This window comes from Lissotriton vulgaris, chromosome 2_1 (assembly GCF_964263255.1).
Source record: "Lissotriton vulgaris chromosome 2_1, aLisVul1.2, whole genome shotgun sequence".
Lineage (NCBI taxonomy): Eukaryota > Metazoa > Chordata > Amphibia > Caudata > Salamandridae > Lissotriton > Lissotriton vulgaris.
Genome location: NC_141687.1, coordinates 9,421,299 through 9,437,965, shown reverse-complemented (window position 1 = coordinate 9,437,965; position 16,667 = coordinate 9,421,299). Strand labels below are relative to the sequence as shown.

The 16,667-nt window shown below is 43.6% G+C and overlaps 1 protein-coding gene across 1 annotated transcript in view; it reads right to left on the bottom strand.

Moving 5' to 3' along the window:
* LOC147729450 (scavenger receptor cysteine-rich type 1 protein M130-like) overlaps positions 1 to 16,667 on the bottom strand; it is a 541,776-nt gene that overhangs the window by 7,223 nt on the left and 517,886 nt on the right. Inside the window, exons 4-5 of the mRNA XM_086953997.1 lie at positions 13,180 to 13,500; positions 2,276 to 2,308 (exon numbers count right to left, since the gene is read on the bottom strand). Coding sequence (XP_086810123.1) covers positions 2,276 to 2,308; positions 13,180 to 13,500 — 354 coding nt within the window. The remainder of the gene's footprint in view (positions 1 to 2,275; positions 2,309 to 13,179; positions 13,501 to 16,667) is intronic.

The window sequence follows — 16,667 nt, the reverse complement described above, 5'->3', positions numbered from 1 at the left end:
CGTGACACAATTGATATTTATATTGGTATTTGTTCTCACAACAAATACTTTACTGAAAACATAACAATTTCACAATAGAAATGTTTTTTGACACAGCTGCATACCACATAGTGTTTCTTCAGGCCATATTCTTGTCTTACAAAAATATGTGACCTGGTAGCTGAGCGCAACCGGGCCCCCAGTGGAAGAGTCAGCACAAGCAGTGCTGAAGCAGAGCCGAAGGTAGAAGCATAAGAACGAACACTACACGACAAAACAGTAACGTAAAAAAGCTCATATAATATAATATTTGTGATATGCCCATACATTTTTTAGCACAAGAAAGACTCCTTGGCCGCCCAATGATGCCCGCATATGTAAACTTAAGGTATGACTCAAGTATTTCACGAGGGAGAATACTTCCGCAAACCGATAAAACTAAGTGCCCGTACCTTCCTTCCGCTCTATCCACAAGGCGTTTATCATATTATCTACAATCTGCTAAGTGAGACATGACTGTAGGTCAGTAGGTTTCACCAAATACCGCCCATAATTTGCACGGTCTATTTGTAAACATTATTGTGATCAAGAGCAACGCTAACAGCACAACCACTAACATGGCTATGAACTTATACCACAAAATAATTTTTCGGAGCACTGCAACTGTTCAATAAGAGCAAGCGCGAGTTCTGTGCAGCATACAGTAACTAAGTAAGAACAATAAAATGTGCTATCCATTATTTGGATACATGCGCCGACCGCTCTCTTTGACGCAGTAATGGCCAGAGCATCATATAAAAGCACCGATCACCACCTGCAATGCGTATTTTGTGACAAAATCATTTTGCCCAATAGAACTGGGAATTTTTAGAATTTACCACCAACTATACCATATGTGGAACGGGTGAAGGAAAACTGCACACCACAGTACTTTAAGCATTAATTACAACATTTGTTTTTAACATCATAGAAATAACTTAGAGAGATCTTTTGCCTTAAGTTAATAGTTGTTTTGAGTCATAAAGAATTGCCATTTTATTGTTACTTTTCCATGCACAAAAATAGACAGCGTGAACTCGGAAAGTGTACATCTAACACTTTCCCACATGTTTGTGTTTGTCTCTTCCCCCCCTACCTTTTATATTTACAGGTACCGTTGGACCTCAAATGAAACAGACTAATACATCTAGTTTCTCACAATTTCTTAAAACGTTAAGGTCTATACACACTGAGACACTCCCAGTCTCGCACCACTTTTTTCACTCGAGGTCCAGAAGAAAGCCCACCTGACCCTCAGGGGAAAAAACACGGCCTGAAACATCTTGACCTTTTTATGGACACATTAAGTGAGGAAGATCCCTTAACAAACTCACCACGCACTGGATCTGCTTTTTAATAAATATCTCGAATCCAGATCCATTAAGTCATTTATCTGGCTGTATTAGTATTTTTAATTTAAATTTTTCAACTCTCCATTAACCCATGTATCACTGATCACTACTGCACTAACCAGGGGTACACCTCCGGGTGGAGGAAGCATGAGAACTAACCCTATTATGATGCTGTCACATCTCTAAGAGTCAGGCAGAGAACCAAAATATACTGCCAATCCGATCCTCTGTATGTGAATGAGGGTTTTTTATTGGTACACTGAACAACATTTTTTAAACCCTGGTTACGCAGGACGAGTGAATTCCCCTCTTGATTTTTTTGCAGTTAGGCATGGCCCCTTAATTTTGAAGTATGTATGTTGGTTTGGCCAACTACCTTATAAAGGCCAAACTCACATGCACAATTCAAACATCTCTAACCCTTCGGTCTTGGACAGCTGGGCTGGAGAGCAGGCACAGGCCTGCAGTGATTTTTGGAGCTTAGAGCCAGCTCTCTCTGACCAATCTAGATGCTTTACGCATGCTGTTTCACAGAATGAGATCAGAGTCTTGAATGGATGAGAGAGCTGCCTGTGGGATTCACACTCAGGCTGCTGCACACACAGTCTCATGTTTTCTCACTTGCTAAGGGAGTGCCCATCCACAGTTATTTCTGCAGCACACAGGAAGAACTAGTTTTTGAGGAAAGTAACACTTGTTAAGGCAGACACTGTGTGTTGCTCTGGTGAGATAGTAGCCACCCACCCTTCTGACCTTTACACAAGTCTCTCTAGCAATGGAGAGTTTCTAATATATGTCTTTTGTGTAACAAGTCACACTTCTTGCATATGGTTGTGCCTACAGTACAAGGCGGGGTGCAGACTAAAGATATACATTCAAGGATTCAAAGCAACTTATAACTGTACCTCCGAAAGCTGTTGGGTCAAAAACACGACTCCCTGCAAAGATAAGAGAGAAACATAACAAGATATTATTTGTATATGTTATTCCTCGGTTGTACGCAGGTAACAAATGCATTAATCAGCTGTATTTTGCTTTCCTGCACCGCTACCCATCCAGGGAGGTATTACTGTAATTACCATCCTCTCCACCCCAGAACATAAAGTGAATATTGTTTTTGTTTTAATAAATGTGCCCTTAAAAATCAATACTAGCTACTTTAAAGAGCTAGAATCTATCTTTAGAAAGTTTGTCTGGACCAAGAAGGCTTCCAGGGTTAAACTTCCAGAACTACAATTAGATATTAATCAGGGTGGGTTAGCACTGCTGAAAATGAGAACATATTATGAAGCATCTTTTTTAGATCAAACAGCTTGTTTGCTGTAATCAAATGGATTATTAGATACATTTTTCTTAGACAAAATGGTACAGGAATCTGGGGGCATATTATCAAGGCCAGGCGATACATTATCGCCGCTTTTATCGGCAGGAAACTGCCGATAAAGCGGCGATAATGGCCTTAATATTATGCTCTATGAATTCCAATCGAAGCCCATGTTAAATGCGAACACATCTAACATGGGCTTCGATTGGAATTCATACAGCATATTATCAAGGCCATTATCGCCGCTTTATCGGCAGTTTCCTGCCGATAAAAGCGGCGATAATGTATCGCCTGGCCTTGATAATATACCCCCCGGTTCGCATATCGTGATTATTTAAAAAAAAAACATCTAAACTCCCAAAGAGGACTAGATATAAGACTCTGCAGGACTATGCCTCTAGACTACAGTTCTTTTCTAAGCAAGCGGGTTCTTCTGGATTCCACTATTTAAATTTAGGTAAATGCAAAAGTTTGGGTCTTCAAATCGAATCCAGTCACCCTAGAAATTGGAAGGATTGTGGTTTGGAAGAGCAGGGGTGCTTTTTTATGAAGAATAAAGTAATCACCTGGCAAGAGGTTCAGAATAGATGTGGTGAACGGAACAAGCTTGGCTTTTTTATTTACAGATTATATATTTTTCAAACAGATAAAATCTATTGTCTAGTGGTGCCCCAACTAAGTTGGTGACCGCTCTTTTTCGAGCTAAACTGAGAGGGTTGGGCAATTGGTACTCTCAGTTGTGCAATCAAAATAAATCTCCTCTTGTTGAGAAATTTCTAGAAAGAGTAACTCGGGAAACTAATTGCACTCTGTAAAGTCAGGAGTGGCATTCTATATCCCAGCTAGTGAGTAAGGCATTAAGAGGAGCCAATTTGTAAATAATGGCTTTCTTGTTCCGGTGGATGGCACCTCTTGAAATACTCAACAAAAAATATCCTGAAGTGGAGAATAGAGGCTTCAGCTGCTTGGCAGAACGGGAAGGGGCTTGGCTACATATAGACTTCACATGTCTAAATTTAGAGCAATTTTGGGTTAAGATTTTTTCGGCTATAGGCTAAGCAATCCAGAAGAGGCTAGATCCAGAGGCCAAGGTAGCCCTTTTTGGAATTACTAAAATTAGGGAAAACTCATCAAAAGCAGAGGAGACTTTTATAGCAATTTGCTCCCTCATTGCACGCTCTCACATTCTCCAGAATTGGAGGTTATGCCTCTATCCTTGAGATTGATCCGAGATTTTGCACCTTTTAAGAAGGCACTGAAGACGCATCTTTTCAGATCTGCTTATTAGACTTTTGTAAATTTTCTTCTGTTTCCTTCTGGCCACCTGCTTGTTTCTTACTTTTTGCGCCAGGATACTCTGGAGTAACAAAGCGCGTTATAAAACAGCTAAAATAAAATAAATAAATGTTAAATACCGTCATACTCGAAGTGGCTAAATAAAATTAAACAATCTATGATGTTTGAAGAAGCATACGCTAGGAGGGTGGACGCTATAAGAAAGTTTACTGCTATTATCGCACTATAGCACCTTAGCACTTTAAAATGTTCGATTTGCATATTGGTAAATAGTCCGTCTATTGACTAAAGTACTTTTAAAATTCAAGGATGTAGCCAGATTATTGTTGTAATATGCTTTTTTTCTTTTTCTTCTTGTAATTATTTCATGTTGCTTTTATGCATAACGTGCAGGTTTTGATCTTATGATGATAGATAAACTCCCTATTATCGATTGTTATTGCTATGTCTCACTTGCTCTGCTCAATACCATTAAAAAAATTTAAATAAAATCTTGTCCTTTCCCCAGTGCTAGTGCACAATGAGCTGCCTAGTGACAACATAGCCACCCTTTCACCATAGTGCAACGGTGCCTCTGTTGCAGACAGGATTTGTTTTTTTTTGCAGGAAGGAGCACCTTACTGTGGAAGAACAATCCTGAGAGACGTTTTCCTCTTTTGAAATGTGCTTCGGAATGAAAAAAATATTTGTCTATGTTACGTGTGCTCAGGGAAGTGTAAAGGTTAGGCGCTGCCCCAGGTTTACACGATTACGTTAATGGAAGGCAGTGTTAAAATCCATGGGTGCTACGAGGTAAAACCCACTACAAAGCCCATGGCTCGCCTCCTTGACACAGAGTATGGTTGAAATAACACATATAGTGTGGCAGGTCCTGGCAGTAATGTCACTTACACAATAGTAAAACGGGCAGGTTGAGATATTTGAAGGCTTCTTAATTGTTGGCATAGTTTACCAAATATATTGTTTAATTACTTTGAATTAATGCCTCTTTCTTCCATGATGTCTTCATCATCATCTTTATATATCCTTTAGCACAACATTGATTGAGTTACTGTATAGAGAAAAAGCCTAGATCTTACTGTAGCTTCTAATGTTGAAAGGAAGGGGCGTGGCCAACCGCCAAGCATGGCAGACGTGAGCTAGTGGAGCTCTGTGTCGGGCCCTGACATTCCGGCAAGAATCCTGAGACTCACAGACCAGCTGTGCTTTCTACGCAGTGCATCGAGCAGCTGGGGAGCTGAGGTGGCTGGGGACCCCGAAAAACTGTGTGTCTGAGTTGGTCTTCGCCCTGCATGTACCTGAGTTGCCAGTGGCCGGGCGGCATTCAGAGAGAAGGAGCCCTGGAGGCCTGGTGACCCTGGGGGTGTTCCTACCTACGACTGGCTGGCGATGCAGCGATACCTACTGCAGAGCCCCGACGCACCTACTTATTCTCTGATACTGATACCCGGGGAAATCGAGGATGATACGGGCATAGAGAGAGCCATATAGGAGCTGCGCGAGAGACACGGAGGGTGCGCTGCTCTGCAAGTGTCACTGTGCTGGGATCCCCTCCTCCTTATTACTCTGTGGAGCCCCAAGAATTCATTGGCTGTCTGGTGCGCTGAGGGAGAGGGCCGGACACGCTTATCAAGGGATTACAGCCTGCGCCACACGCCTTCACTGGTGCATTGTAATTTGTGCAGGAGCGGACTGAGGGGACACTTCAGTTGCTACTGATTGGTGAACATGTTTCTGTTACCGAACCGCCAGTGTAACAGAAGATTACGGGGACATTAGACACACGAGGCGCAACGACTGCATGGTCGTCTATTCATTGCAAACCCCTACGCCAAGCAGAGAGAGCAGCGACCACAAACAAGTGAAAACAAAGTAAATACAAGCTGACATAGATGCGCACGAAGATAAGAACAAATTGCCATGTAAATATAGGAAATAGACAAGTGCGCATGTGTCTATAGGAATATTCTCTGCAGTATGACGCGTGGACTAAATGAGCAGTCTCGCTGGGTCCGTGACAGCAAGGGGATGCGGTGAGCTATACTGAAAGGGGAAGAGGAAGCACTGCTACAACCTGGATTGAGAGAGCTGACCCGACGGGGAAAGATCTGGGGCACTTTAGTGGGACGGGTGCTTGTGTTCTGTGGGCACTGCGCTGTATGTAACGAAACAAGGCGTCTGGTGCTAAGTGCAGAGTGAAGAACAGCACAGTAAATTGCAGGATCATGCTGTACCTTTGTTTACTCCGATAATGGGGCGCACCAAAACTAAACAACTGGATCCCCCACTTCAGGAGGCAACAGATAGCAACATGCAGGATACTCCGATGCGCAGTCCAGAGGAGGATATGAACCGCCTACAGGACCAAGTTGCCAGGAAGACAAGCTGGACTTGATCTTAAAAGAAATAAGAGACACGCGCTCTGCTATAGTCAAATAGACCAGATACAACAGCAATTGAAAGACTTACAGGACAGAGTGTATGACGCATAAGGGAGATCCAGCCACAATAACGTGTGCATACTGGGAATACCGAAAAAGAGTGAGGGGTCTAATCCTACCCAATTTGTTGAAAAATGGCTGCAGGAACAAGTGGCAAGGATGGACCTGACAGGGCACTATAAGTCCCACTTAGACCTCCTGTCCTGGGTGCGCCGCCCAGACCACTTATAGCGCGGATACCTAATTACAAAGACCGACACACAATACTACCCTCTGCTAGCAAGAACGCTCCAATAAAGTTTGAAAACAAAACTATCTCACTCTATCTGGCCTTTACTTTAGCGGTCCAGAAAGCGAGAGCCACATTCCAAGATGTTAAAAGAAACAACAGGCCCTTAACTCAAAGTATGCTTTGATATTCCCGGTGTGACTAAAAGTTATCTATGACCATAAAACCCTATTCTTTGATGACCCAGAAGAGGAATCGGACTGGGTAGAAATTACTATGACACCGCTGGCGACACAGGCTTCCTCTCACACAAGTCAAGGGCAGCAGTCCAAACCACAGCCCGTTAGAGTATCGGGAACAGACAAGAGACGGCAACCGGGAGCTGGGTCCAGTGTGAACCCATCGCCGGAGCAGATCACGAAAAGTAAAAGAGAAGCTCTCCTGACAGCGGTGGCACTGGCGGAGCACGACGCCACATCCGTTGCGGAAACTGTGAACTCTTTCAAAGTTACCGCTGCACATTCTGACTCAGAGAATAGCATGGCACTGTTCCCTCTGGTTACCACACTGACTGCCAATGATTACTAAAGTTGAAAGCTGAGATTTTTGTTACTTAGTCTGAAGCCTTTACGAGATGAGTATGTAACTCCCTATAATTTGTTGCCCGATCGTTTTGTCAATCATTGTAATTGTACCAGGATAGGGCCATGGCTGGAGCCCCACACACGTAAGAAATTGAGTATAGACTTATGTGCGTAATAAGGCTGGTTTTTATCACTCCCCCTATAGCGAATGTGCCATGTCATAGAAGTTATGAAGTTCCTGTTAACTTTTTTTCATGGTTTGGTCCTCTAGTGTTTTTTGGGGGGACCTAGTATTTGGAACTTTATAAGGATTTGGGGACTCAGCTGCCCTTTTGGCATTTTATAGCCAGCATGCAGGGACTTGTGTCCATGTTAGGCCATTCTGTAGCGAAATCAATGACACAGCCTAGTAAATATGCGTACACATCCTGGAATGTTAGGGCCTTGGGCTCCATACATAAAAGACACAGGATTCTGGCACAATTAAATTGGAGGAAGACACATATAGTATTTAATTGCGGGTTTCTAAAGCGCTAGAATCGACTCCCGAAGGAGTATCTCTGCGCAATAGACCACTGGGGTCCCCCTCCTGGCTTTCCCTGTGAGATGGTCCCTACTGGGTATCTCCAAGGTGAAACTAGGCATCCCCGGTGTATGTGGGGGGCCATTGTGGAGATGAGGCAAGCTAATGCCCAGAGTTGCCGAGTGTGATCCCTGGTTAGAGTAGGCACCGAGATGAGAATTATCGAGTCCGCTGACCCTGGTCCACGACCCTGCCACGTTGGGAATTGGCCGTCCTCTGCTCCCGGGTCTGCCGCTTCTAACCAGTGAGCCACACCACTCCACTATTACTTCAAGAATCCCCTTTAACTAGTACAGCAGCTGCGAAGTTACAGAAGAAATGGAAACGCAATTATTCTACACAAATTACTCCGCATTCGCCCGTGGGGCTACAGTATGGGTCAGGAATGACACCCCCTTCACTCTACTAGAGCAGAGGGTTGACTCCAGTGGTAGGTATGTGCTGCTGCATGGTTTACTGGACAGGGAGCACATAGTGATAGGGAGTGTCTACGCTCCAAATACAGAGAAAGATAAAATCCTTGAGGTACTTAGCAATGTATTGATAGGGTGGGAGGAGTATTCTTAGGCAGTGGGAGGTGACTTTAATGCAGTGATGAATATTGAACTAGACAGGTCACACCCCCCATATGAGGGAATGGGGTGCAGAAAACAAGCAGATGCCCTTAGAGCGGGTGGAGGGCTGGGGAATGAGAGATATGTGGTGTATGGCACATTCCAGTGATAAAGAATATACCTTTTTAACGGCACCACATTGACTACATACACTCATAGATCGAGTATTCTGCTTGTTAAATCTTATTGCTAATATTACAGACACCATGTACCTTGGTAAAACCTACTCAGATCATAAACCCATTGAAGTCACACTAGTATGGGGAAAAGCACCCCACACCAATACCGACCTGGAGGTTGCACGCATCGTTGTTGGAGGATCCGGTGTTTCAGAAGGGCATTTCCACAGCCATAGTTATTTATTTTAATGACAATATAGATACTGCTAGTACATGCCAAATTGAATGGGACGCTTTTAAAACTGTGATACGACAAGTGGCGATTAGCACACGGGTAGGAGCGTGCATTGTCTTACTGGAAAAACTCAAAGAAGTGGAACAAAAGTTAGGCAAACTAGAACAGGGAGCAGCATCAAGCGACGTACATAAGGATGAGTTACAAGAGACACATATTAGACACGCTGAACTACTAGAAGACCTTTGTATTTTAGACTATTGCTCATACACACAGAAGCGATGATGGATCAAGCCCTGATCTGTTGACTGGGTAGGAGTATTCTGCTTAATTCAGAAACTCTGTCCATCACCACCCCCTTTTCTGAATCGTTTTGTCCACCATAAGCGTGGAAGGGTATACTCAGATGTGAGTCCCTTGCTCATTGCACCATCAGGATTCAAGCAAGCCGGGCCGATGACGGCTGTACTGCCAGAAACCGGTCCCCGGAAGCTTGTTTCCTTCCCAGTGAAAGAATTGGCTTGGTAGTTTGGTTTGCCCTGTTCCCATGATGCACTGGGACAGGGACAGACTAATTTGCATGTAGCCAGGTTCTGAGCTGGGATGGTGCAGTGAGCTAAAAAGCGGTGTTGGATCAAGCCCTGATCTGTTGACTGGGTAGGAGTATTCTGCTTAATTCAGAAACTCTGTCCATCACCACCCCCTTTTCTGAATCATACACACAGAAGCAGCCTGCAATGGCAGACAGAGCAGGCCCATTACTCGCTATAATCATCAATGATGCACCACCAATGTCCCACATTCTTAAAATTAACACTATAGACAGTGATGCTGTACGTGCCCAATTCGAAATAAATTATGCTTTTAGGAATTATTAGGAAAAGTTTTATGCGGTGCCGAATGTGCTCAGTGCAGATAAATAAGAAACATTTTTGTGGGACTGCAATTCCCACAGATATTAAACGATCACAAGACAGACCTGCGGAGGCCTATAACTAACATGGAAACAAGGGCGTCAATAAGGGCTCTCCCTCGCAACAAAACACCAGGCAATGATGGACTGCCCATTGAGTTCTACGTAACATATTCAGAACTGTTAGTCCCCCATCTCCAGAGACTATATCAGGCCTGACTAGACACCGGTTCACTTCCTAAGACCAGACTAGAAGAGACAATGGTCTCGCTCCAGAAGCCAGGCAGGGATAATACAGATATGTCAGGTTACCGCCCACTCTCACTGTTAAATACAGATTACAAGATCCTGAGTAGGTTATTGGCAAAATGGATCCTTCAGTGTATCCCTCAATTGATTCACATTGTTCAATGTGGATTTGTGCCGGGTAGAAGTACAGCCCTTAATATTAGGAGACTTCATCAAGTGATGTCTTGTACACCGGCAGCAGCCATGGCACAGGGGTGTCACACTAGACCTACGTCAAGCGTTTGACTCGCTGCAGTGGCAATACATGTTATGTACTCTCCCAAAGTTCGGAATTCCAGAGGAATTTGTGAAATCGATACAGATGCTACATACAACCCCCACAGCACGTGCGCGTACGGGTGCTCATATCTCACAACCATACGCAATAGTAAAGGGGACCAGACAGGGCTGCCCGCTTTCATCTATATTACTTATTTTTACCCTTGAGCCTCTACTTCTTAAATTGCGTTCTCTGGCAGGATCAGGGGGATACGAATGGGAAGAGAGACACACATTGTTTCGGCATATGCGGACAACCTCATTATATTTCAATAATCTGAATGAGAATTATGACCCAATCCCCACATTTTTTGCTGCATTTCAGAGGCTCTCTGATCTTTCCATAAATTAAAACAAATCATATGCATATTTTTTTAATGACATGGCATGAGTTGATCCGGTCTAGTTTGGACGCTGGACATTTCAAACAGCGCCAGTTACCTTCAGATATCTGGTAATCCAGATATATAGAGCAACAGACAATATACTAGAAGGAAATCTAAACCGAGGTATAGAGGCGCTCAAGCTGCAAATACGATTCTGGACCTCATTGCCACTATCTGTACCTGGACGGGTAGCCATTGCCAAAATGGCGTTCCTCCCTAGGCTGTTATATTACTTCCCAAATTTGCCTATTATTATTCCTGCACAGGTGTTTAAGCTCTGGGCAGAAGACAGTTAGGGCTCGCTAAATTGAAACTGTATACGAAACAAGGGGGTCTGGTAGTGCCAGATCTGAAATCTCATTACTATACAGATCAATTACAGTGGTTGGCGTATTGGATCGGAGGACGCAATCTGTAAAAAATCGCCATGACGCCCAGACCTGGGAGCAGGGAGAATTACATAGGCTTTTAATGCCAAGCTGCAAACATTCCTTTGACAGCACCATCACTGCTAAGAACTGCATTATTGTACTGAAGAAAGGTGACGCAATACACAAATGTCCAGGCCCCTTATGTACCCATTATCCCTCTAATGGGACTCCCCCTACCAATAGGGACAGTAACACTTAGGCATATATTGGTTTGGGTGGAGCTGGGTGTGAACACAGTCGGCATGTTATTTACAGATGGGGCATTGATGAACCACAACACATTTGTGAGCACACAGAGGGTGCCAAATATACTATTTCTGCTCCCTGCAAATATCACTAGATACGTTCGAACCATTTGGGCCCCAGAGGGGACAGAGCCTCCAACTCATGCGTTGACTCACATGCAATACTTGATGGGAAATGGTAGCCACCTGACAAAATGGTTAAGCCGAGGGATCCGGGCACACACTGCAGTGTCCCTTCAGACCACTCGAGATAAATGAAACACAGACATAGGTTGTGTCCTTAATGATAAAGAATGGGGAAAATTACTGGAGTACCCACAGAAGGAATCCAGGAATCCAAAATGTAATTCATACAACTCATGATCCTCCACCATGCCTATTTGACTCCGCACAAATTAAACTTAATGTTCCCGGACATGGCAGATACTTACCCTAAATGCTATTCCTCAAATGCAAATTTACTACATATGATATTGGACTGCCCGAGATTGATCCATTACTGGTCAACAGTATACCAAAGAGTGAATGGTGTTGCCCCGGTAAGGAACAGGAAATAATAGGAGTATTGTATATTAGGATTAGGCCCAAGTGGAAAGAAGGGAAGGTACGGCCCGCAAATTCGCAAATTTGGCTTTGATATGGGGTAAGAGCAATGTTACTATAAGCAGCCGCGGTCGGTAGTAGGAGTTTCTGCAGGGCGGTGACGTGGGGAGGGGGAGGGGCAGGGTGAAGAGTAGTAATGTATGGATTACGGAGTTTAACAGGTAAGTAAACATATAAATAAATAAAACAAATTTCGTTGTGTGCACTGCATCGCATTCGGTGATGCAGTGCACGCAACAAAATTCGTTTTATTTTTTTATATGTTTACTTACCTGTTAAACTCCGTAATCCATACATTACTACCCCCCACCCTGCCCCTCCCCTTCCCCATGTCACCGCCCTGCAGAAACTCCTACTACCGACCATGGCTGACTATAAGGTGGAAGACTACCAGATCACCATTGGTACTTGACTGATATAATGAAATGGTTAGATTGGGTAGGGAAGAGGTGGCGGAACTTAAGCGGGAGGAACATAGAGGACTGCGTAAAAAGCCAATTTTGTTGGACTGGAATGTGATGCTGGATGAAATTGTAAAGCCACAGATTTACAGATACAGTACGGGGGCCCAATAACACTTACTGGGATCAGTTGCAACAACATGTATGGCAAGTTGCGGGATGATGCACACACATTCTAAACTAGAAAGGCTATGGAATATGACTGTGTTTGTACATACCAATGTCCATACTGCAGTGCTGTCTGCTAAATATACATAGCAATATAAGGTTGAGTCTATAAGGGGGGGAGGGAGTGGGTAGAATAGTTATTTATTTGTAATCGCTATTATAGTGTGATATACAACCTATGCAAACTGTTTGTGTGAATTGTAATGTCCCAAAAATTATTAAAAATATGTTACAAAAAATGTTTGAAAGGAAAACTATTCTAATCCAACTCTTGATTGTGCCTTGCGATGGACACTTCTTCACCTTATAACCTGCACATAGACAGAAGTGACAAGGTCTGATGCTAGACACATGTCATCTGCATATAGCGTTCTCACACTAGGCCTCCTTCTGTATTGGTTGCCTTCTTTAGCTCCTAATAAATCCATATCAGCTCATCAGAATGCTTTCCTGCGTCTATTAAGATTAATATTGTCTTATTTCATTGGCTTTCTTTCCTATGATTCTCAATAGTAATGAGTTGTTGGTTTTGAATTATCCTACTATACTTTTTTTTTATTCGTTTTTGACTTTTTGAAGAAGTTGAAGGATTGATGTTAGCTTCTCTTACCTCTGCACTGCACTCCACTATCCCTCCTGAACATGCAACTGTTGACTCCCCAGGCAGCGCGTGGACAATCAAAGAGAGACTTTTCTGCTCCTGTGCACCTGACGTCACTCATCCATACAGGGAAGACGCCATTTAAAAATCTATAATTGTTTGTTTCAGCGCTGAATGCTGCTCCACAGTTCAGTTGTCTACAGACCACCTCAGCATCCTTCACATCCCAGTTGTTATCACAGACTGTCCCCCAGTTATTCTCGTGTTTGATCTCCACCCTCCCACGGCAGGAGTCCCCGGAATTCACCAACCGGACAGTGTCAGCTCCCCCTGTGAACAAAGGAACAGAAGGAACAGGTCAGAAAAACTGATTGCAAAGGAATCTAATTTGTGAGACAATTGTCATCAAATCATTTGAACATCCATCTGCCTATATTGTCATCTCCTAGTGCCTACTGTCACAAATGTGCTACCAGATTACACTCAGTATTTAGTACTAATAATCAACTCAGAACTCTTTCGGGCTACCTAAATGGCATCAAGATTTATATATTGAAATTTGGGGCAAAAGCACAGGTTATGGGTGACTCAGTTGACTGACCTGGTGACCAATATTTTACAAGGCTATAGAAAGAACAAAATATATATGTGAGCCTTGCTGAGATGGTGGGGACCCTCCCCCTACCATCACAACAGGTGGACCACCCACCTTATCTAGAGCCCTGTTCCTGCCTGGCAGAGAGAACTGGGCATCGAGCGGCAACACCAGAGCAGGGGACGGCCCCATTGCTGACCTGGCCATTGTGCTTCTTTTAACCCTCCCAGCATGTATTCAGTGTTCACATCTACACTCAAAACACAGTTTATATGGGGCCTTCATTGTATTCTATCCTTGGGAATGACAAAACTCTCAAAGTTGCTCCACTTTAGATGGTACTGGGTATCCCTGAAATTTTTTACTTACTAGCTGCTTATTAGATAGATAGAATACATATATATATATATATATATATATATATATATATATATATATATATATATATATATATATATATATTACCTACTGGCGGTCGCCAGTAGGTATATATAGTTAGGATTTTTTCTCTATGGGACTTTTGAAAATTCTATGGCTAATAACTTTGGCGTTTGTGGACGGAATTGGCTGAAATTTTCAGGAAAATGGCACATTTTGTTTCTGAGCAGTCCCTGAAAATTTGGGGCGGGTTCGTCAAGGGGGGGCCGAGAAAAAAGGGGGGTCCCAAAACGCGTTTTTCCCATGTTAATTTCCATAGGGCGGTTGGCCTCACTTTTAGCTCGAACGGCTGAATGGATTTGCATGAAACTTGGCAAAATTGTAGGGACTGTTAGCCTGATGTGCCTTTGCTAGGTCTCAATATATGTGCTCCAGTGGATTTTGATAAATTAACGTTCCAAAAAATATATATATCTGTGACAGCACTCCGGGTAGCGCTCCGGTTCGCGTACTTGACGCGTAACGGAACTTCGCGAAGCGAAGCTGATTGGCTCTCCGGTGTCTGTCAACATTCTAAACAGTCCGGAGCGGCCGCCATCTTATCTCTCGGTAGGATCGAGAGACAAGAGGAGGCCAAAACGAAGGGGGAAATGACCATAAGGGGGCATAGTAGATCCTCCCTGACCCCCTAGGTTTGATGTGGAGGCTTTAAAAGGGCCCCGCAGGGCAAAAAAAACAAAAACGTTTTTTTTGTGCGTGGGGAGCGCCCGGTACGCTTTTGTGCAATGGGCGGTGGTAATCTAAATGATGAGGAGGGGGGGGACATCGTTCAAAGCACATCAGCGTGCATAAACACGAAAATGTTTTTATCTACCACGTACTTGACTTATCTCTCTGAGATGCATTCCCTTGTGTTTCAGCAATGGTAGTCTGTTCATTACATAGATCGCCCGAGGGCGGTAGTACAGACCGCGCGTAGGAAAGGGTCAAAAGCCAGGGGTATAGGAGTATGTAACAAGCGAGCCATTTAATTGAAAAAATTAAACGTGAGAAACTGTTGCAGGATCAGTGAAGGTTGATTTTATAATTGAAAGTATAACAGGATCAGTTACAATAAAATCGTCCATACGCACACCATGGGCGAGTATCATGGGTAACATTACTTCGAAGCTTTATTAATACAATAATCAATAATGAAAAATCGACATCAATAGGGTTGTCCGTATTCCCAGTCAGTACCCTTCCCCGCCCGCCATGTGCACAAAGACCGCATACATCCCCCATAACGTCAAGGCTAAGTAACTAGAGTGTCATAAGGAGTTACAAGTCGCTCCCATACTGGCGCCATTTTGGTTGAGGCCAGGTAGGTCCAGAGTATAGTTCAATGTCTCCAATAAGTAGCGGCAGGACCAGAATCCCTTTCGGCAGTTCTGGCTTCTTCATTATGAGCACTAGAAAACAAGACATTCTGGGCAATACCACCCTTGACGCAGCCCTTTATTCTACAAGATGGTGTCTTTCAAAAGCCAGGGGTATAGGAGTATGTTACAAGCGAGCAATTTAATTGAAAAAACTAAACGTGACAAACGGTTGTAGGATTAGTGAAGGTTGATTTTTTAATTGAAAGTATAACAGGATCAGTTACAACAAAATCGTCCATATGCACACCATGGGCGAGTATCATGGGTAACATTACTTCGAAGCTTTATTAATACAATAATCAATAATGAAAAATCGACATCAATAGGGTTGTCCGTATTCCCAGTCAGTACCCTTCCCCGCCCGCCATGTGCACAAAGACCGCATACATCCCCCATAACGTCAAGGCTAAGTAACTAGAGTGTCATAAGGAGTTACAAGTCGCTCCCATACTGGCGCCATTTTGGTAGAGGCCAGGTAGGTCCAGAGTATAGTTCAATGTCTCCAATAAGTAGCGGCAGGACCAGAATCCCTTATGGCAGTTCTGGCTTCGTCATTACGAGCACTAGAAAACAAGACATTCTGGGCAATACCACCCTTGACACAGCCCTTTATTCTACAAGATGGTGTCTTTCAAAAGCCAGGGGTATAGGAGTATGTAACAAGCGAGCCATTTAATTGAAAAAACTAAACGTGACAAACTGTTGCAGGATCAGTGAAGGTTGATTTTTTAATTGAAAGTATAACAGGATCAGTTACAATAAAATCGTCCATACGCACACCATGGGCGAGTATCATGGGTAACATTACTTCGAAGCTTTATTAATACAATAATCAATAATGAAAAATCGACATCAATAGGGTTGTCCGTATTCCCAGTCAGTACCCTTCCCTGCCCGCCATGTGCACAAAGACCGCATACATCCCCCATAACGTCAAGGCTAAGTAACTAGAACGTCATAAGGAGTTGCAAGACGCTCCCATACTGGCGCCATTTCGGTCGAGGCCAGGCAGGTCCAGAGTATAGTTCAATGTCTGCAATAAGTAGCGGCAGGACCAGAATCCCTTTCGGGCGTTCTGGCTTCGTCATTACGAGCACTAGAAA